The following is a 22,458-nucleotide window of genomic DNA, read 5'->3' as shown; positions in this document are numbered from 1 at the left end:
TGTGTAGGGGCTGGCGCGGAGGCCTAGTGGGTTAAAACCCTGGTGTGTAGCTCTGGCATCCCACATGGGCAACGGTTAAAGTCCCGACTGCTCCACTTCTGAACCAGCTCCCTGCTAATGCGCCTGGGAAAGCAGCAGAAGATGGTCCACGTCCTTGGGTCCTTGTACCCTCATGGGAGACCTGAAGCTCCCGGCTCCTGGTTTTGGATTGGCCCAGCTCTGGCTGTTTCAGCCACTTGGGGAATGAACCAGCAGATGGAAAATTCTCTCTCTGCCACTCTGCCTTTCAAATAAATAAATCTTAAAAAAAAAAAAAAAAGTGACGTGTATCTTTGTTCTCGAATTTTTTTTAACTATGGAATACTACACAGGACAAAAAAACCTACCATCTTAACTATTTTAAAGTGTGTGGTTTACTGGCATTAATCACAGTTACACTATCGTGCAACCACCCCATCATCCATCTCCAGAGCTGTTCTTCTGTTGCAAAAAACTGGAGCTCTGCACCTGTCAATAAACAAGCCCCAGCCCCTGGCAACCAGCTCACGCTCATCTCACCAGTGACACGTACCTTTTTAGTAGGATGGACAGCATGTTTCTCTTTGCTGTAGGAAGGATCCGGAGATGAAACTTCGGAAGACGACATACTAACATTTTTAGCATCTGCTGACGAAGCAATGGTCTTTAGGTTTATCATGGAAGCAACGCTTTTAGGGGCTGCTGACAGTTCTGTAGATAATGTCTGCCGAACAATATAACCCATTGGTGTCCAAGACAACTCTGCTCAAAGACAACCAAAATTGTTGAGCAATCTCAACAGGAAAAGAGAAATGTCATAGTTACCCACATGCATTACGTGAGGTAACTGCTCAGAGCATAACTAAATTTAGGCTGTTGTTCCAACAACTCTTGGAGACCACAGTGTTCATAGACTTGTTTTCCTCTTGGAGCAGGCATGCTCAATTTCTCCTTTCAACTTGTAAGGTTAATTGACTTTCCTAGAATCTGGTCTTTTAAACTGGGCTATAGGGGTAGGAAAACAACCTATAGCTTTGGTTAAAAAACAATCCACAGCATTACGTGGCAAACACATAGATTTAAAGAGCTGAAGATCCAATTTTGGCCCTACTAACCTTGATGTGTCCCTTTAACATCAGAAGTCAAAGATCATTAGACTTCGGCTACCACAATAATGGGTAATTTCCTTCTTTCTTTTAAACACAGGCCACTACACTATTCCTTAGGTAGCCATGACACTCTACATACAGACAAAACAAAGGACGGCCATTAGGACTTGGTTAGGTGGCCACCTGTCAGCAGCCTCTAGCTCCCAGTAGGAGGTGAGACAGATTGCTCTTCTCACTTCAGAGCCGCGCATACTCAGAGCAGCTTGGGAAGGAAGATCTGGACTGAGTCACATACTATCAAACATGACAATGTAAAAGAAAATATACTAAGATAGATTTGGATCTCCTGTTAGAACTAGTCACTAAAAAAATGTCCAGGGACCATGGTGGCATAGCGAGTTAAGGCACCACCAGCACTCCAAATGGGCGCCGGTTTGAGTCCTGGCTGCTCCAACTCTGATCCACCTTCCTGATGGGTGTGCCTGGGAAAGCAATGGAGCATGGCCCAAGTGCTTGGGCCCCTGCCACACATGGGAGACCCTGAAAAAGTTCCTGCCTCCTGGCTTTGACCAGGCCCAGCCCTGACTGTTGCAGCCATTTAGGAGGTGAACCAGCAGATGAAGGACCTCTCTCTCTCTGTCTCTCCCTCTCTTTCAAATAAATTTAAAAAAAAAAAAAAAAAAAATCCAAAGCACAATTTGTAGAACTCTGCCCGAATATATGAGAATACTTTAAGAAGTTCATGTTAAAATGAGGGTGGGCAATTGGCACAGCAATTAAGATGCCAGCATCCCATATCAGAGTGCCTGGGCTTGAGTGCTGGCTCCATTTCCACCTCTAGCTTCTTGTTAATGTACAGCCTGGGAGACAGCAGGTAATGGCTCAAGTACTTGGGTCTCTATCACTCCCACTGGAGATGTGGATTGAGTTCCTGGCTCCTGGCTTTAGCATGGCCCAGCCTTATTGTAGACATTTGAGGAGTGAACTCTAGAAGGAAGATCTCTATCTGCCTGTCTGCTTTTTTAAATAAATAATATAAATAAGTAAATTTGAAAAAAAAATACTAAAAGAGGGGCTGGCACTGTGGCATAGTAGGTTAAGCCTCCACCTATGATGCTGGCATCCCATATGGGCACCAATTCGTGTCCCGGCTGCTCCTCTTCTTATTCAGCTCTCTGCTATGGCCTGGGAAGCAACAGAGATGGCCCAAGTGCTTGGGCCCCTGCTCCCATGTGGGAGACCAGGAGGAAGCTCTTGGCTCCTAGCTTCAGAACAGCTCAGCTCTGGCTGTTGCAGGCATTTGGGAAGTGAACCAGCAGAATGGAGGACCTCTGTCTCTCCCTCTCTCTGTAACTCTTTCAAAATAAATAAAATAAAATTACACATGACTTCAAAAAATTTTTATGCCAAAATAAACTATTATGAACTTCCTGATGTACCTCTGTATTACTTCCTGGCCAGGATAGGACAGACTGGCAGTCCTCAGAGCAGGGCCTGGGATTTCTAGGACCCTTTCAGAGGTACACAAAGTCAGTTTTCCTGATAGTAGGAATGTGTCAACTGACTCCCCAATTCTGTCTCAAATGAGCCAGAGTTTACCAAAGGCTGCATGCTATGAGACAGTGGAGTAGCTGAATGCCAAAGCAGATCTACAGAGCCAGATGAGAAACAGCTGCAAAACTGGGAAGCCAGGCTGCTTGCGTCACTAAAACTTTTCTGCTCAGAAAAAAATTTTTCATAAATATGTTAAAACACAATGCACTTATTATTTTTAAGCAAATTAGAACTTAAAATTTCTATTTTAACTTCAAAATATGGTAAATATGGACAGGTATAAACCAAATAAACAGAAGCCCTTTGGAACTTTGATTTTAGGGAAATTGAGGGGTCTTGAGACTAAAATTTATAGGAACAGTTAATACTAAAGAAAAATACTCATTTCTGAGTTTATAAAATTCTCACTTAATTGGATATACATTTCATTTACAATTCTTACCTCTTAGGTTTTAGTCCTTGCACATTATTGTGGAGCCTCATTTACTCATTTTCATCTCCTAAACTAACACTGATGTTTGTTCATCAATAATCCAGTAGCTGCCTTAAAGAAGGCTTTAAAACAAAAATTATCTAGACTGCAATGGAATTAAAAATGAACTTAGAAAACATACAATTCATTTTTAAAATACTTTATAGCCACTCTTACCTCTTGTACATGAAGGAACACCGGTAGCAGCATCATCAGTTACAGATTCATTTAGATTATTCTTTTTCACCACTGTTTCACCCTAAAAGGCAAGCACATCAGATATCATGAGAGGACAGCAAATTAAAAATAAGATACACACCTATCAGAAAGGCCTGGGCCAAAATCCAGGACACAGACAAGTCATGTTCTGGCAAGGATGTAGAGTAACAAAAACTTTTATTCACTGCTGGTGGGAATGCAAAATAGTATAGCTACTTTGAAACATAATCTGGCAATTTCGTACATATGACCTAACAACTGCGCTCACTGGCATTTACCCAAAGGAGTGGGAAACGTGTACATTCACACAAAGTCTTCATACAGATGATTCTACTAGCTTTATTTTTAACTGCCCAAATCCAAAAGCAACCAAAATATCTTTCAGCAGATTAATGAATACACCATGGTACATCCAGACAATACTGTTTCAGTGCTAAAGAAAAACTGAACTATGACACAGACATCAAGGAACTTGAAATGCACATTAGTAAGTGAAAGAAGACAATGTGAAAAAGCTCCATACTGTATTAATCCAACTCTGACCTTCTGGGAAAGGTAAAAAACTACAGACAGAGTAAAAGATCACTGGTTGGCAGGGGTGGGGGGAAGAGATAAACACATAAAGCAAAGAGGGTGTTTGGGCAGTGAAATTATTCTCTATGATCTGGGACAGTGGACAGATAGCATTATACAGGTGCCCAAACTCGGAATACACACACCAAGGATGACACCAAACCCCAACTATGCACCAGGTGATAATGTGTAAATGGAGGTTCATCAGTCGTATAAAATGGACCATTCTGTGGCTGGATGTTGATAATGGGGGAGACTGAGGGGTTGGTAGAGGAAATATGGGATATCTATCCCTTCCTCTCAATTTTCCTGTGAAACTAAACTGCTCTAAGAAATAAATTTTTAAAAAAGCCAAAGCAATTATTTTCTTATTAGTTTAAATTAAAATTAACCACTTACTCTGGTTTTTTTTTTTTTTTGGCAGGTAGAGTTATAGACAGTGAAAGAGACAGAAAGGTCTTCCCTCCATTGGTTCACTCCCCAAATGGCCGCCTTGGCTGGCGCTATGCCGACCCGAAGCCAGGAGCCAGGTGCCTCCTCTTGGTCTCCCATATGGGTGCAGGGCCCAAGCACTTGGGCCATCCTCCACTGCTCTCCTGGGCCACAGCAGAAAGCTGGACTGGAAGAGGAGCAACCGGGACTAGAACCTGACGCCTATATGGGATGCTGGCGCCATAGGCGGAGGATTAACCAAGTGAGCCAAGGCGCCAGCCCCACCATTTTCTTCTTAAATATAGCTTCCCTTGATAGTCTTAAGACATGCAAATATACATGCTAATTAAGATTCCTATATACACAAGTTCAAAATGTAAAACTTAAGTCATTTCCATAAAATCGTATTCCTTAGAGGAAAAAAATCACCTACTGTCTACAGCTTAAGTAGTACTCTTCTATTCAATGTCATAAAAATGTGCAATTTTTTTTTTAATCTTTTAACAAAGGGACAGGGGTAGAGAAAGTGGCAAGGAGGGAGGAGAGAGGAGACAGAATAGAAACAGAGAGTGAGTGAGCATGCTCCCATCCACTGGTTCACCCCCCAAATGCCTACAATGGTCAGGGCTGGACTGGGCCAAAGCCAAGTCTCCGAATAACATGTGACTTCCAACAATACTTAGACAGCTTTCCAGGTCAGCTCAAACACTTCTGCGGTTCTTACAGCTGCAGTGCTCCCATATGAATGTGAAAGCCATCATTAACCAGGCCACATACTAAAGTCCAAAACAACCATCAAAATGCCCACTATGAACACAAGCCTGTAATGCTTGCTCCTCTGTGAAGACAGAAATCCTCAAACCGAGCACAAGGCACACAACGGCAGTGTGTGGTGCAAGGGTCTGTGTGAGTACAGCACAGGCACCTCAGGGCAGGTATCTGCCACAGCAGTCAGGGTGCCCCTCGGGACACCTCCATCCCATATTCCAGCGCCTGAGTTTGACTCCTAGCTCCACTTCCAATCCCAGCTTCCTGCTAACGTGCACCTGGGGAGGCAGCAGGTGATGGCTAAAGTATTTGGTCCCTGTCACTCACGTGGGAGACCCAGACTGAATTCTGGGCTCCTTGCTTTGGCCTGGGGGCGTGGTCCAGCCCCAGCTGCTACAAGAGTGAACCAGTGGACAGGAAATCTCACCTTTCAAAGTAAATCAATTTTTCCTCCTCAAAAATGGCAAATGAATGGGTAGTGGCTGTTCTCTTTCTTCTCCTTCCTTGCCTTCATGCTGACAGGTGTACCACCTCGCCCTTCAGCAGAAATCTGGCAGAAGCTGTCTTGGGGACCACTCACCTGACACCATTATTTCCTGGAGGTCTCAAACCAACCTGTCTGAGGAAAATGTCTCAAGATTTGATGGACTGAAAGTTTGAAACCAAATATTGAATATCATGTAATTTAAAATGATTAAGGCAGCAAATTGAAAGCACCTACAAAAATATGTTTTGCTTAATTTGCAGTATCATTAGCAAGACAAGACAGAGATGTGGATAAAAAGCCTGGAAAATTCAGCAATTGCACTATGCAGTTTTAAATATTACTAATCCATATTTTAAGAAGATTGATTGATTGAATTACAGAGAGAGGGAGAGACAGAGAGAAAGGTCTTCCATCCGCTGGTTCACTCCCCAATTGGCCGTAAAGTCCGGAGCTGGGCAGATCCAAAGCCAGGAGCTTCCTCTGGGTCTCCCACACGGGTACAGGGGCCCAAGCACTTTGGCCAGCCTCCACTGTTTCCCCAGGCCACAGCAAAAGCTGGATTGGAAGGAGTAGCCGGGACATGAACTGGCACCCATATGGGATGCTGGCACCACAGACAGAGGTTTAGTCTACTGAGCCACAGTGTGGGCCCCGCTAACCCCATTTTTTAAAAATGTCCTTTTCCATAAGTTGGAATTGTGCTTTCAGAATGCAGTGCCACAAGTGGCATATTCAAAGTGGACTGCCAGAAGAGCTAGACTCTGCTGGAACCCTCTCCCCCTGAGGCACTGTAACACCTTCCAGCTACATCTGGTAGCTTATACATCTGGTAGCTGGAAGGTGTTACAGTGCCTCAGGGGGAGAGTGATTCTTTAAAAAAAAAAAAACAAACTGTACTAGGAGCTACAGCCTCATTGTCAACAGTTCCAACAGAGAAGGTCAGCTAAATGCTGAAAGATCTCCCCCAGTACTTCCTTCCCAGCAAGGTGGACCTCCCAGGATGAAGGCATGGTACTGACGTGAGGAAACTCAAAAGGCATTTAACTCACCTCTGACACCACTGCAGCTGGTCTGCCCACTTCTCCGAGAACAGAAATGTCAGCAGAGGCGGAGCAGAGAGGTCCCCATTTGAGCTGCTTTTGTATCTGTGGCATGTTTTTGGTCCCTGGACCCTGTAGTTCAGGAAAATCCAAACTGCTAAATTCAAACTCAGGTTTGGAGGTAGATGCACTTTTTGCGATGATTCTGGATTTCCTGTCTGTTCGCTTACCATATCCTTCTGGAAGTAAAGAATTAAAAGGAGAGGCGATAAACTCCTATGCCTATTCAACACCTCCCAATAAAACACCAGACACGTCATGTCAGGGATGAATACGGTCAAACACGGTACAAAGGGGATGGCCGTGACCCACTGCCATTCAAGGATGTGCTTGGAAGCCTGTCGTTATTACTGCTTGCAATGTGCCCTCAGACAGGTTCTTTCTGCGTTAAACAAGGTGCTACCTGGTGAAGGGCAATGCTGAGTCCATATACAACAGGCACCACCCTGTAACCCCCGGCCTCAGGGGCAAGTCCTCCAGAATCCCACAGGAAGTCTGACACCTTTGGCTGTGCCAGGCTCCAGCTTTCATTTTCCAAAGCAATCTCAAAGAACAAGTCCACAGAAGCAGCAGAACAAAGAGCAGCGATGTTTCTGAAGCATATCACGTTACACTATAGAGTCTGCTGTAACTTTTACCTGATTTCAAACTATTCTCAGCATGAATGGGTAAACGTGAACCTTTAGCTGATTTCATCTCAGACGATCTCGTTGCATCAGCCCTTTTACTCTCAAACTTCTCCTCATTATACACTTTCTTCTCATCATAGCTTTTTTTCTTCAGCAAAGATGAAACAGGAAATAAGAAAACTATCACTATAAATGTTTAAAACACCAAATTAATAAGTACTCATAATTCAATCATTTAAAAGATTAGATCAGGTGTTTAAAAAGGTTGGATACCACAAGAAATAAGTAATGTTTAAATATCATACAAAACCGTATCAATTCTTCGCAATTTAAATGCTAAGGACACGATGAAACCACAGCATCTACTCACCTTAAACAGAGATTTTGTGTCTTGCGGGAGGAGGCACATGTGCTCATTAGGGGGCCTCATCGTTTGAAAACCGGGGTAACAACTGGGCTGGTTATATTCATAGTGGGAGCCAGGCACTGAGCAAACATTCTGTGTAGACTCAAGCGTGTAAGTAGAATAGGCATACGGATGAAGAGTAATCTCAGAAGATAAATACTGAGAGGGGAAAGCTGAAGCTCCAAAGGTCATTTCTTCAGGATAGATTTTCTGTCTAAATAAAAAGTGTAGATTTTTGTTGCATATTTCATAGCAAGAACTAAGGATCTTAATGCTCTGTAACAAACTCATTTAAACTTTTTGATATTTAAGACTTTGAGATCATTCACTCTAGCATTCAGGTATTCCTAATTAAAAGGCTAATGGGGGCCAGTGTTGTGACACACATGCTAAGCTGCTGCTTATAACTTTTGAGTCCTGGCTACTTGGCTTTTGATCCAGCTTTCAGCAAATGTGCCTGGGAAGACAATGGAAGATGGTCCAAGTACCTGAGTCCCTGCCACCCAAGTGGGAGACATGGGTGGAGCTCCTGGCTTCCTCTTGGCCCAGACTGCTGTTGTGACCATCTGGGGAATGAACCAGCAGACGGAAAATCCCTCCCCCACCCCCAACTCCACCTCGCCTGTCTTTCAAATAAATAATAAATAAATCTTTAAAAAAAAAAAAAAAAAGTCAAGGCCGGCACCACAGCTCACTAGGCTAACCCTCTACCTGCGACGCCGGTACTCCGGGTTCTAGTCCCGGTTGGGGCGCCGGTTCTGTTCTGGTTGCTCCTCTTCCAGGCCAGCTCTCTGCTGTGGCCCGGGAAGGCAGGAGGATGGCCCAAGTGCTTGGGCCCTGTACCCCTTGGGAGACCAGGAAGAAGCACCTGGCTCCTGGCTTCGGATGGGCTCAGCGCGCCGGCCATGGCAGCCATTTGGGGGGTGAACCAACAGAAGGAAGACCTCTCTGTCTCTCTCTAACTCTACCTGTCAAAAAGAAAAAAAAAAAAGTCGCATGAAACCTCTGGGCATTTCCTTCTCACCTTGCTGAAAAAGATGGTGACATATTTCTATTTTTGCCAGCTGTTAGTCATTGTAACAAAAGGTTTATTCAGGCTCGTGGATTTAGAGATGCATCATAGTCCAAGACCAGAGAGGCCTCAATGGCTTGGCTGTCTGGTGAGGCCAGCAACAGTACAGTTTGTGTGGAAGAAGGATCACATGGCAAGCCAGAAAGCGAGCTCCTGGGCCCAACTCAGGCTTATGTAACCAATCCTTTTGTGAGAATTACTGTCCAAGGCCACTCTTCCAATGACCCAAGATCTCCCACTATTTCCATATTCCAAACACTATACGGATTAGGTTTCCACCCTCTTAGGACCAACAATGCATGGGATTTAACAATCTATGTTGAGCGGGGGAGCCATATCCTACTCAAACCACATCACTGAGTTGGAGTCCCTAAGAAATATCAGCAGAGCCTGAAGATGTCCCAGCAACTCTGTACTCTCCCATCTGCTGTCAAGCGCTCAGGAACACCTCTCTCAGTGACCTCCAATGAGGGGCTGCCCACTGGTCTGCAGGGACCCCTCCTAAGGCCTCACGCTGCGGCTATCTTCTGCAGCCTGCCTTACCCCAAGCCCAGCATGACACCCAGTGCTTTGCCTACTCCCAGGGCCAGAGAGCAAGGCGAATGCTGCACACCCTTGTGCAGGGAACCACACCCCCTGCTGGTAAGGCTCATCTTTGAAAACTGCTGTTCTATTTTGTTTTTGTTTTTTAAGATTTATTTATTTATTGGAAAGCCAAAACTATAGAAACAGAGGGACACATGCACAGAGAGAACTTCCATCAGCTGGTTCACTCCTCAAAAGCTGGGCTGGCCAGGCCGAAGCCAGAAGCCAGGAATCCCATTCTGGTCTCCCAAATGGGAGGCAGGGGCCTAAGTACTTGGGCTATCTTCTGCTGCTTTCTCAGGCGCACTAGCATGGAGCTGGATCAGAAGTTGAGCAGACAAGAACCAGCACTACATAGGCTGCTAGTGTCACAGATAGTGGCTTAACCTGCTGCACCACAACGCCAGCCCCCTAATGCTTCAGTTTGTTCAAGCTGCCACATTAAACCAAAACCAAATTTAACATTTATTCGTTTAGCAAACTTGTAGTAAGACTAAAGGTTTCAAACATTTTCCAATGAAAGCTGATACAATGACAAAATCCCAGGCAGCCGAGTTAAAATATGAACCATCACCTCTGCATTCCAGAGCTGTACCACAGTGTACTGATATACCGGAAGGCAGGAAAACCCAAAGCTACTCATGAAAGATCCTGTTATGATCCTTAAACTATCTGGTTGTCAGGAGACACAGGCAGAGGCACCACCTTCTAGAAACTATATTTGTAATCTGCTGTAGAAAACCACACCCACTAAGCAGGGGACTTACCATGGGTAAGCTCTATCCATCACACAACAAGAATGAACACTGCTTTCACTTCCATTCAGTACTTCACTATGCACTGCCTTGTATCACTGTATACTAGTTCATAGTATTTTTTAATGCATTTAGATCTTGTGAAATATTTGACTTGTGAGTAATTCTAGCAATTAAATACAAGTATTCTTAATTAAAAATCACATCAAACTCTTCTTACTGACCTTTTCCTGCCCCCACAGAACGCCTGACCTAGCACAGAACGCTTGCAGACAGAGCACTGAGAACTAGCTCTTTTTAGAGCAGAAGGGACAGCCACAGCTTCGTCCCTGCTACCTACACACTCAACAGAGTTTGGAGTTCAAAAAAAATCTCACAGGAGGCAAGTGTCAGGTGAAGGTGAAGAATGTGTTCCTCGACAAAAAGAAGCGGGCAAAGATAAACTGGTAGAAACAAAAGTGAAAAACAGTGTCCCAAGTCCAAAAGGTGGACATGTGAACAGATAATGAAATTTAGCTAAACAAGAACAGAGACACAGGATCCAAAGGTGGTCTGAAAAGCCGTTGGTACCCGTCTATAAGTCAACAGACACAATGGAGGTTTCCACTTCGGATAGGAGTCCTGTGGGCTTCTTCCCTGCGCTGGTCCTTCTTGCCACTCGGAAGGCAACACAGAATAGAAAATATTACCAGTGACTGACATGCCTTCTAATGGCCTGTGTAGACAACTCCAGATGCCATGTGAGTAGAGATGATGGACGCCCACAGAGCTCCTTGTGTGTTTTTTTTCCTACTGGTTCACTCCCCCAGTTGGCTGCAACAGCTGGAGCTGCACCGATCCAAAGCCAGGAGCCAGGAGCTTCCTCCTGGTCTCCTACATGGGTGCAGGAACCCAAGGGTTGGGCCATCTTCTACTGCTTTCCCAGGCCATAGCAGAGAGCTGGATTGGAAGTAGAGCAGCCAGGACTTGAACCGGAGCCCATACAGGATGTCAGCACTGCAGGCGGTGGCTTTACCCACTCTGCCACAGTGGCAGCCCGCTCCTTTTTTATATTCACTGGCCCACACATCCGTGCCAAACATGCTGCCCTCCCAGGACCTCCTTCTTGCCAGCCTCTGCTGTTTTTCCCAGCATCCCATGACTTGCAAAGCTCCACTGGGTTGGACTGTGAACCTATCCTCTCCTTGCTCTCACCAGCCCCCTCCGAGGCTACTCCTCTATCAGTTCCTCTGCATGATCCCTACCCAACCCTCTGGACTCATTCTGAGTCCAACCTCTCACACCACCTTCAACAACTCTAGGCCTCTATCTCCAACTTACAGATCATTTATATTTTATATTTTCCCAATTCAAAACATATAAACCCTATATTTAACATGTGATACCCAAAGCAGACCCACTTCTAGGTTCTGTTCTCATGAATGAACCCACACTTCTTCCCAGATATGCAACCAGACATCATCAGAACATCTTCCCCACAAGGGCAATCATGGGCTTTTTTTCTTTCAATTAGTCTCTCTTTTTAAGTATTCTCTTTTTTTTCCAGTGTAAATCTCACTCAAGCTGTAAAGTTTCTCTTCCTTAAAAACCTATTCAGGGGGCTGGCATTGTGGCACAGCAGGTTAAGCTGCTGCCTGCAACACCAGCACCCTATGTGAGTACCCATTTGGGTCCCGGCTGTTCCACCTCCAATCCAGATCCCTACTAATGTGCCTGAGAAGACAGCAGAAGATGGCCCAAGCACTTGGGCCTCTGCCATCTACGTGGGAAACTGGGATGGAGTTCCAAGCTCCCAGCTTCAGCCTGGCCAGAACTAACTGTTGTGGCCATTGGGGTGAACCAGCAGATGGAAGACCTCTTTGTCTATGTCTCTCCCTCTAATTCTACCTTTCAAATAAATAAATAAATTAAAAAAAAAAAAAAGTCTAACCAGGATTGAGTGTTGGCCTAGTGATTAAGATGCCACTTGAGGGGGTGGAGTGGCGGCACTGTTGCGTAGATTAAGCCCGGCCTGCAGTGCCAGCATCCCACATGGGCACCGGTTTGAGTCCCAGCTGCTCGACTTCTGATCGAGGGAACTAATGTGTCTGAAGACAGCGAAAGACAGCCCAAGTAGTCAGGCTCCTGCACCCATGTGGGAGACCTGGATGAAGCTCCTGGTTTGGCTTTGGCCTGGCACAGTCCCAGCTGTTGCGGCCATTTGGGAAGTGAACCAGTGGATGGAAGATCTTTCTCTCTGTACCTCTGCCTTTCAAATACAATAAATAAATCTTTAATTAAAAAAGATGCCACTTGGAATGTCCACTTCCTATGTCACTATACCTGGGTTCAAGTCCCAGCTCCACTCCCAATTCCAGGTCCCGCTAATGCAGACCCCTCAGTGGTAGCTGGTGAAGGCAAGTGTGTAATAATATCCAAACAAAATGTCCTCATGCACATGCTGCAATGAACCATCACAAACGGTGCACTACGACAACCACCCAAGTCCTCAGCTGTGCACAGCACTGGGACTGAAATCTTCTCGTTTGCATAACCTTCCGACTGTCCATTCCATCAGTAAATAAACAGCACCTCCCAAACATGGCAAATCCCATAAATCAGGCTGCCTCTATTAATACTTCTTTGTGTTGTGCTGTAACATAAATTTTCAGAGACTGGAACGTTTTATTTATTTACTTGAGGCAAAGTTCCAGACAGAGAGAGGGAGAGACTGAGGGAAAAGATCTTCCATCTGCTGGTTCACCCCCCAAATGGCCACCAGCTGGAGCTGGGTTGATCTGAAGCCAGGAGCTTCTTCCAGGTCTCCCAAAAGAGTGCAATGGCTCAAGCATTTGGGCCATCCTCTGCTGCTTTCCCAGGTGCATCAGTGGGGAGCTGGATCGGAAGTGGAGCAGCCGGGACGTGAACTGGTGCCCAGGTGGGATGACGGTGCCTCGGGCAGAGGCTTAACCTACTTAGCCACAGCACTGCCCCCACATATTGTCTTTCAATAACCAATTCAAGTGAATAACAAGGCATCTCTGAGTGCAGTGTTGACGTTCCTGGAGAAAGAGTCTGTAAAATGTTACATCCCCTTCTTCAGAGAAGAGGAGAGAAGGGGAAGACAAAGATGGTCAGGTTGCTGTAGAACGGAAAAAGCAGGAAAGAGGAAATAGGATTGTTAGGGAAGTTCTACTCTTTTTTTCACGGCAGCAAGAGATCTCCACGTAGACATCATCTGTAGCATCTTAGATTGTGTCAAGTGAGCAATCATACTTGACAAGATAATTCTACACAATGCGAAGTCTCATCATTTCATCCCCACTTTAAAGGCTTTTTTCCTTTCTAACGCCTCTTCAGTTTAATGCCCCTTTATTTCTTAATTGTTTTCTGGCCAGGTAGGAATATCGTGTACCTACTTTCTTCTTGGTGACCAAACAATTTTAGGGGGCCGACGCTGTAGTATAGCAGGGAAACCCCCCCACTTGTAGTGCTGGCATTCCATATGGATGCAGATTTGAGTCTCCGATATCCACTTCCGATCCAGCTCTCTGCCATGGCCTGGGAAAGCAGTAGAAGATGGCCCAAGTCCTTGGGCCCCTGCACCATTATGGGATACCTGGAGGAAGCTCCTGGCTTTGGATCAGCATAGCTCCAGCAGTTGTGGCAATCTGGGAGAGTGAACCACTGGATGGAAGACCTCTCTCTCTCTCTCCCTCTCTACCTCCACCTCTCTGTAACTCTACCTTTCCAATAAATAAATAAATCTTAAAAAAAATTTAGAAAAATAAAGCTGGAAAAGGGGTTAAGAAACTAAAGTTTATTTAAACTCAGCACTGTGAGTTCTTAAGTCTCTGATTGGTTTCTATCCATGTTACTGTCAAAACAATGCTTTAGCCATATGAATGACTCCCACCTTTATTTTGGGTAACTGGAATACCATCCAGCAGATGGCTTAGAGTTCTTGTCAATGAGTGAGGTTTATTTCTGTATTTTGTTATGTGTAGACATTCAAGATAGGGAATAACTCAAATGAGACCCATGCCAAACCTCATCTTTAAAAAGGATGAAACATGCGGCCGGCACTGTGGCGTACTGGGTAAAGCCACAGCCTGCAGTGCCATTTTCCCATATGGGCGCAGGTTTGAGTCCCAGCAGCTCCACTTCCCATCCAGGTCTCTGCTATGGCCTGGGAAAGTAGTAGTAAATGGCCCAAGTGCTTAGGGTCCCGCACCTACATGGGAAACCGGTAGGAAGCTCCTGGCTTCAGACTGGCGCAAGCTCCGGCTGTTGCAGCCAAATGGGGAGTGAACCAGCAGATGGAAGACCTCTCTCTCTGCCTCTCATTCTCTCTTTCAAATAAATAAATAAATCTTTTAAAAAATTAAAAGGATGAAAACAGAGAGAAAAAATTGGTATTCTCATTGCAAAGGTTAATTTTAGGAGTCCACCTAACTGGTTAAGGAGCACCTCAAGAGCTGGTAAGGCATTACTTCTCCGTGTGTTTCCTGAGAAGACTGGCACGTGAGCTGCTGGATGAGCAGAACCACCCACCCTCTGTGAGTGGGCAACATCCAAGCAGCTGGGGTCCAGGTGTAACTAAGAAGCAGAGGAAAGGCTATTGTTCCCTGTCTCTCCTGAAGCTGGGACATTCTTCTCCTGGTTGTGGACATCAGAACTCCAGGATTCCCACCAGCAGAGTTCTCAGGACTGTGGCCACAGACTGAATTACATCACTGGCTTCGCTGGTTCTGAGTCCTTCAGACCTGGATTGAGCTATGCCACTGGCATACAGGGTCTACAGCTTATAGAGAGTCTGTCATGGGACTTTTCAGTCCTCATAACTGCATGCGCCAGTTACCCTAATAAATCCCCTCATCCATCTGTCTACACACACTTCGGATTGGTTCTAGCCTTCTGGAAAACTCTACAGAGTAACACACCTATCAAAGACCAATTCTAGCACAAAAAGGTAGGATTTCAAATTCTGTCAAAAACTACAACTTCTATCATTTCCTAAATACACCACTTATTCATTCTAATTTCTATTCTTGGAAATCTATTTCCAGAACTTATAAGCAGCATAAACCATTCTCAATCGCATCATGCAGGCAGCAAAAAATTTAAAAGTAGTCTGAACCATATCAAAGGAACATAAAGCAAAAAGATTCTTACACATGCTGATGTAGACTTTGTTAAAACAAGATCTACAGAGTTATGTAACAGGTGAACACTTATTTTTATTCAGCTAAAAGTGGAACTCATTTTGTAAATATCTAGACAATGAATCTTAAGGAAAAACAAAATTTAAAGGAAAATACAAGCCTTCTTTCTACTCAAATTAAAAAAAAAAATTTAAATGGAAATTTATAAAACACATCCCCTTAGGACATACATAAAGCAAACGAGCTGGAAGTAAAACCCAGAAATGTCCAAAGAATTATCCAGAGAGACAGCTATGGTTCTTCACCTCCACTCCTTCCCTGAACATGATCTGAACATGTTAACCGTTAAAAACAACAATCAGGCCTGGTACTGTGGCACAGTGGGTTAGGCGGCCACGTGGAACACCGTCATCCCAGATTGGTCCTGGTGCTCCACTTCCAATCCAGCTCCCTGCTGATGCGCCTGGGAAAGCAGCGGAGGATGGCCCAGGTGCATGGGGCTCCTGCACCCATGTTCTGGGCAGGATCTTGGCTTTGGCTACTTGAGGAGTGGATCAATGGATGGAAGATCTGTCTCTCCCTCTCTAATTCTGCCTTTCAGATAAATAATCTTTTTAAAAAATGCAGAGAATGTTTATTCATCTGACCCTGCCTTTGTCAACCTTTTCCTCTTCTCTCTCCTTCCTGCCATTTCATCTCCCATTAGATACATGATGCATGTTTAAACTCATGAACAAATGAACCTGAAAACGGTATTTCCTGTTAATGACAGAGCTTCCATTCTTCCTTCGCCTAAAATTAACAGGTATGGAGGGGGAAAGGATGGGGTGACAGCTCGTTTCACACACTGTTGTTAAGCTTCTAGCCCAGGCCCTTCTTGACTGAAGATTTTCTCTTGCCACGTGTAGAACGTCCAATGTGACAGCTGAGGCATTTTTGAGTTTAAATCACCACTCATCAGGGAAGGAAAGACACAAAGATAAAAGCTACCTACTCAGTCACTGGTGGTTCCTGAACTGGATAGTAAGTGGCTGCACAGCTGGGGAAGACACAGGCTTCGGAGGACCCTGGCCACGCCATATTGCATCCAGTAAACTTGGGGACAAATGGTTTGACATCTGCAGATAACGTGACGCTGTCCTAAGAGAAAAAAAGGGGAATCTGGCTACAGACATTCAACCACAAGTAAACCAAAAGAAGTCTCTCCTCGGCAGAAATGCTAATCCCAATGTTATTTTACAATGTCCGCCACGTAAAGACAAGAATTCCTTTACTAACAGTGTCTCTCCAATGTTTATTTAATTAGGAAAAGTCGCCCAAATGGTAACAGTGAAAGATAATGACCTCCAATTCAGGTGGCAGTAAAATGCAAGCCCGATTCCATACTTAGGATCCCAACTCGAGGCTCCTGAGCTTTCATCTTGGGGAGGGATTTCACCTCTGAGCTTTATTTAAGAATCACTCAGGACGGCACACCGCCGGTCGTCAAACACACCGAAAGTGCTTAGCACGGCAAAACACACATCACACAAGTTTACTTCCCTTCACTCTCAAGAGCTGAGCGAAACAACGCTTTTGACCCCGCAAACTACTGCGAGTCTGGTGTTCTTGCTAGAAAGTCATCCCGCTCACCGAGTCCTCGGAACGGGCGCTTTGAAACTTCCAGACACGTAATAAAGGCTCCACCTCCAGTGAGAACTTCAGAACCACGGATTCCGGGGTCTGGGGCTAACTCGCGCGTCGGCCCGGCTGTCTAGCGGCCCAGCCGAGGGTGTACCGCGGGGAACGAAGTGTAAGAGCACCAAGGAGCGTGAAGCGCGTTCTCTCCTCAGCCGCAGCAGCTCGCGAGTCCCCGTCAGCGGCCTCGCCCTCTGAGGCCTCACGCCCGAGACGCGGCGCGCCCGACGGCACCTCGCCAACGTGAGCCCGCGTCTGCCCACCGCCGCCCGGGAGCGCTCACCTCGCCTCTGGCCTCCCGCGGCCCCTCCGACGCCATGACGGGCGGCTCGGAGGAGCCCGCGCCCGGGGAGCCAGCGATAAGCCCGACCAACGACGCGACGCTTCCGCCTTCCGGGGTGGGCGCCAGGAAGTACGTCACCGAAACGCGCCGGGCTCCGCCCCTCCTTCCGGCCGGACGTGCGCGGCGGCCCTGGCCGCCACGTGGGGTCCGCGTTCCGCCCTCTGGTTTGCGCTCAGGCCCGGAGGACTAGGGGATCCAAGGCGGCCGTGGTTCGCTCGGGTCCCTGGAGCGTCACCAGTGTGGCCTCCTGCTTCGGTGACCTGGAGAGGCCACCTGCAGAGGTGCGGGGCTCGCTGCAGGCGCGCGGACCCCTCCCCACGTTCCTCAGGTGGGCGCCTCTGAGAGCCCCAGGCCGGGCCGTGGGTACCCCCGACTTGCAGACTTCCAGGTGGGCCGGAAGGCAGGCGCGCTGCGGACCGTGGGGCACCGTGGGTAGAAGGCGGCAGAGCGCCCCAAGCCCCCGGGCAGGCAGCGTGCGTGTGCCTTCTACACTGCGCACCCTCCTGCTAAGTGGACACGCACAGTCAGGGACATCCGGAGACACCCACACACCTGACACCGAGCTCACACTTTATTTCTTTCACGTTTACTCCCTGGGGGCTAAAATAAACCAAAGCAGTCTCAGTCACAAGTTCGCTGTGAGAAAACACGCCTCAGGAACCAGCGGGGTAAATGCAACATACAAACTTTATTTAACACAACAGGGAAGTCAACCAGGCACTTCCATCCGGGAGACGGGCCAGGGGACAGCTCTAACTAACTAACTGCAGCTGCGTTAACTGGGCTCTGGCTGTGAAGAATACAGCTCCCGCACAGGCATGGATGAAGATCTGTACACTCCAGTATTCACTGAATACTACCTTATATACACATATACAGTAACTTGGGAAGAGCCGACGTCTCCTGCACACTTCACTTCTGCTGATCTTTTGGAAGAGGTCGTCTAAAGAGAAGAATATGCGGCTCTGCAAAGAAAAGGTTTACATCACTTCAGTACAGTGTGGTTGCGCTCCATTTCCTCTACAAAAATTCCAACTGAACCCAAGTAACCTCAGCCCCCTGTCAAGGGTGTGGAGAATAACCCCGTGGTGGACATTCCTGCAACACTTTCGTTTTGCCTCCCCTGAAAACTAGGCGTCCCTAAGTAGAGCAGCTACTGTGGGAGACTGGTTCTACCTTCATCTATCTCGGAGGAAGAGCCATCTCATCCGGGACAGCTGACGGATCCCACACTGATCACAGCGTAAGCCACCAGAGCTGGTGGGATCGCAGCGCAGCCCCAGGCATCTACAGTGAGCAGCTCCTCAGCTGCCCTGTGACCCAGACATCCTGAACTTTAATTTGTGTCTGCCCCACTCAAGAAAGTGGAAAGTTTCCTAAGTTTTCCCAACAAAATAGACAGCTTTAGTTGCATCTAATTCAACTTTTACAGTCTTAACATTTTGCTCATTATAAATCCTTTAACATTGACAATCTGGAAACAAAGCACTTAATAGCCTGAGGCACCGAGATATGCATAACAAAGCACATTTGAGTGCTGCGCTAAAGTATCCTATTCAACTGTGCAGTGGAGAGAACATTAGCCTTTCAAAAGAGGACAGGAAAATGCAGACACTTCAACTGCATCAACCTCCAAACCAGAACTTGAAGACACTGAGTCGTTTTAAACTCAATCTGGGTCCTCCCTTGTGGGTGGCAGGAACCCAAATACTGAACACACCTGCCTCCCTGGGTCTGCAGTGGCGGGAACTGAACCCAGGCACTCTGATAGGGGAGGTAACTGCTGAGGATAAACCAGCTCCCCTGCTGTATTTTTAATTACAGCAAAATTGAACCCTCTAGGGAGTTGGAGTCATTTAAAAAGTAGTCAACTTTAAGTTCCTTTGGCATATCACCAAATGCCAACAACACTAAAAAGCATTTAACCACTCCTATTTTAGTTAACCAGCTTACCTGGCTCATGAATCATGTAGTGAACCCATCCCAGACTCTGCTGCACACCAAGTCGCCTCCATTCCTCTTCAGACATCAGGTGGGTTTTGGGTACTTGTTTGGAGAGTTCTCTGGGTAACATGACATGCCTGTTAAAAAGATTCAGCTAAATATTAGTGCTCTGTGCCTTTTCTGCAGTCATGATTGCTTATTCACTCCCCTGCAGCTAGCTTCAGTCATGTGACAAACTCTGGCAAACAGGGGAAGCAGAAATTATCCAACCTAGGAATTTTCTCCGACGGAAAGAACATTCCCCACCCTTGTCCTCATTCCTTTATCTAGGATGTTAGCGATGTGATGAGGGGCCACAGGAACTACTGTTCTCCGTCTAGGACAGACAGCCTGATGCCCGGTTGCACGGCTGTCACAGCAGCCCTGGACCACGACATATCCCTGGGTTAGTTAACTTGGGTTTCCGGTTACGTAACAGTAAATTTGTAGTAAATGTAGTCCTTGTATACCCAGAAGTTGCTTTCCATTTCAAGAAATTTTATTCAAAATTAAAAAAAAAGCACATACAACACACTTCAGTTCTTCAGTTTTCTAGGATGTCACTTCTGCATTCAAAATTTTACGCTTAAGCAGGCGTGGAAGTTTGCAGTGTTATCCTCCCAAGAATTACAGCTTTGTGAATTTCTTAAAACAGATCTGCACTCCTCTCCCCACTTGAAGAATATTTTATTACCATAAAAAAATTTTTAAGTCACAATTCTCAGCCCTAATTTTACAATTTTCAGTAATGGTTAGCACAAAGAAAAACCGAACTCAGAACCCATGAATAAGAACCAAGCTGTTATCCACTCACTCACTACATTTTAGGCAATGGCTGCCAGACCAAGTGAATGCCAGGACAATTTTGTTTCACTGCCCAATGACCAGAAGTCAATGTACACTTACTATCATACTCTACAGAATTTGCAGCGGCTCTGGTGAACTGTATTATTTTTCCCAATACTTAACCAGTTATCACTCATTTTTGAAATGCTGTTTTAGCAGCCAAATTTTAAGGTCTTATATGAAAAAGCCGTTTTTATTTTTACACTAATTGTTAATTAGTCTGGAGAAATGTAATGCTTTTTTGTACTTTTAATTTTATGCATGTAAGCTACACAATCCAACAAGTTATTTACATAGACATTTTAAGACCGTGCATGGATTTTTAAGCTCTCCCAAAAGGGCTTATTGCAAAAGGAAACTTTTAAAACAGTCAAGCTTACATGGAGAGCTCACCTTTATATTTATATTAAGTGCATCGTTTTCCAACTACAAGGAAAAGTATTTCCAAAACCCAAATTTAACTTCATTTGGACTCCTCAAGAGTACAATCGAAAGCTCTTTAGAGAAACCCTATGTTCCTCCTGTGAAGGCAGACTTCCTTGAGAGACGGGCAGGGAGGCCTCTACTGCTGTGTCCTTTACAGAACCTAAGCACTAGCAAAACGAGCAGGAAATTAAGTTTGCAAATGCTAAAAGTGCAAACAAAAATCAAAGATTTAACTTACATGCTTAAATACGCATCTTTGAAACTGTCATTTGCATTATACACAAACCACCGCCACCTGCGCTTCTGTGGGGTTTGAGTCATCTCTGGAGCTCCGCTGTCTCAGAGAAATAGGGGGCGCGGGCCCATTAAAGCCAGCCCTCATCTAGCGCGGATTACAATCACCCCTTCAGATACAAGATTGCCTTCCGCACGTTATGAGACACAAAGCGCCTTAATGAGCGGGGTGTAGTGCTTCTAGGGGCCTGCCTGCAGAAGTCGGAAAAGCTTCTTAACTACTGGCGCGGAATGCAGTGCCTGCGGGGTCCTCTGGACACCTGGAGGCAGAGGCGCTTCAGAAGTCAAGTTCACTCGGCCAGTTTCCGGGAATCGCCAGCGGGGCTCTCGACTTAGCAACTTAACACTGCGCCTACGTGTTACACGGTTCGCCCGGTGCAGTTGGCAAGAGGATCGACTGGAAAAGCCGCCCTCGGCCACAAAGACGCCCGACTTTCCGGACGCGGCCTGCGAGACACCGCGCGCTTCACAGAGCTCTCCGAGGACCGCCGCGAGATAAGCGGCTTGCCTCCCAAGATAAGACTTCCGGAGACCGGGGCAGGGAGGGGAGAGCCCACCGCCCTTTCGGAACGCCAAGGGGCAGCAGCTGGGAAGCCGGGGTCCCGCCAGCGGCGGCGCCGCCCGGAGCCGCTAGCTCGTACGCGAGAAGGCACCCCAGGGCCGCTCGGGCTCTCTCAATCGGGCCGGGTGACCGGCGCCGAGGCCCCCACGGACTCCCGCGGACGGCAGAGAAGCGCGTCCCTGCCCACGGCCGCGGCGGCTGCCGGCCAGGCCCGGCCGGAGGTTTGAGAGCCGGCGACCCCCGCCCCGCCGCCGCTGTGCCCCCTAACAAAGACGCCCAACCCGAGCTGCACGGGCCCGGGGCCGCCTCTCGCCAACCCCGAGACCAAGTTCCCCACCGGCCCGGTGTCCGCTGAGGAGCCCGGCGGGCAGGGCCTACGGAGGCCGCTCACCGGTACTCGTAGTGCTCGTCGAAGTACTTGTCCGAGTAATAAATCTGCTTGTGAGCCATCCTGCCGGCGCGCAGCGGACGGGCAGAGAGAAACGAGAGCGTGAAGAGCGGGCGCAGCCACCACACGTCCGAGCCCGACCGAGGCAACGACTCAACTGAGACCAACGACCGCAGGCCCAACGCTCGCGATTTGAATTCGACAGCCCGCCGCCGATTGGACGGGAGCACTGACCAATCACCTTCCGCGCAGGCGGCCCGTGGGGGCGGGCCGGCGGTCAGCCTATTACAGCCTCAGCGCCGGCGCGTTCTCGTCCCAGTGCAGCCAATCAGAGGCCTGTTGCGAGTTGCCCAAGAGAAGAATTGGAGGATTGCTAGCGCACGGGGGCGGGGGAACGCCGTGCCGATCAGGGGCGTGACTAGAGAGGGGCGGAACCCAGGCGGTAGGAGCCTCAGGGCGCGTGCGCAAGGGCTTAGAAAGTTCCAGGGCGGTGCGGCCGTTGGGGCGGCGCCTGGAGGGCTAAGTGAGGTCTCGCGGGTTTTGGTGAGCCCTGGACGGGACTTGGCGCGGTGAGGCCGGAAGTGCGGCACGTGGGAGGAGGAATGGATGCTACCCG

General features: G+C 47.2%; 2 protein-coding genes across 20 annotated transcripts in view; both read right to left on the bottom strand.

The window, feature by feature from the left end:
* The window catches only part of SECISBP2 (SECIS binding protein 2), a 40,092-nt gene extending 22,650 nt beyond the window's left edge, over positions 1-17,442 (bottom strand). Inside the window, exons 1-7 of one of the 19 annotated variants that reach the window (XR_016222852.1) lie at positions 17,284-17,440; positions 16,318-16,463; positions 7,732-7,981; positions 7,371-7,509; positions 6,682-6,911; positions 3,331-3,412; positions 572-780 (exon numbers count right to left, since the gene is read on the bottom strand). Coding sequence is in view for 17 of the 19 variants with exons in the window: in XM_002708271.6 (XP_002708317.3) it covers positions 572-780; positions 3,331-3,412; positions 6,682-6,911; positions 7,371-7,509; positions 7,732-7,981; positions 16,318-16,463; positions 17,284-17,319 (1,092 nt within the window). In the remaining 2 variants the exon portion in view is untranslated. Of the gene's footprint in view, positions 1-571; positions 781-3,330; positions 3,413-6,681; positions 6,912-7,370; positions 7,510-7,731; positions 7,982-16,317; positions 16,464-16,955 lie in introns of those variants that run through there. The other 18 variants (XM_002708271.6, XM_008258092.5, XM_008258097.5 and 15 more) reach the window with 18 other exon arrangements.
* Positions 17,443-18,012: 570 nt separating this feature from the next.
* CKS2 (CDC28 protein kinase regulatory subunit 2) lies at positions 18,013-22,001 on the bottom strand. The gene is made up of 3 exons (XM_002708273.6): positions 21,846-22,001; positions 19,297-19,424; positions 18,013-18,308 (listed from the first exon to the last, which is right to left on the bottom strand). Exons 1-3 carry the CDS (start codon positions 21,902-21,904, stop codon positions 18,256-18,258), a joined length of 240 nt encoding a protein of 79 aa, XP_002708319.1. The 5' UTR covers positions 21,905-22,001; the 3' UTR covers positions 18,013-18,255.
* Between the last annotated feature and the right edge of the window lie 457 nt (positions 22,002-22,458).

This window comes from Oryctolagus cuniculus, chromosome 1 (assembly GCF_051225735.1).
Source record: "Oryctolagus cuniculus isolate XC-2025 breed Fujian yellow rabbit chromosome 1, ASM5122573v1, whole genome shotgun sequence".
Classification (NCBI taxonomy): Eukaryota; Metazoa; Chordata; class Mammalia; order Lagomorpha; family Leporidae; genus Oryctolagus; species Oryctolagus cuniculus.
Note: the sequence above shows the minus strand (reverse complement) of the source record. Positions and strands in the feature narration are given on the sequence as shown.

Excerpts from the sequence above, each read along its gene's own strand:
- CKS2 (XM_002708273.6), bottom strand. The coding sequence starts at position 21,904 with ATGGCTCACAAGCAGATTTATTACTCGGACAAGTACTTCGACGAGCAC. Across the intron at positions 19,425-21,845 it reads GACGAGCACTACGAGTACCG|GCATGTCATGTTACCCAGAG; the intron begins GTGAGCGGCCTC and ends TCTTTTTAACAG. Across the intron at positions 18,309-19,296 it reads CTACATGATTCATGAGCCAG|AGCCGCATATTCTTCTCTTT; the intron begins GTAAGCTGGTTA and ends TTTTCTTTGCAG.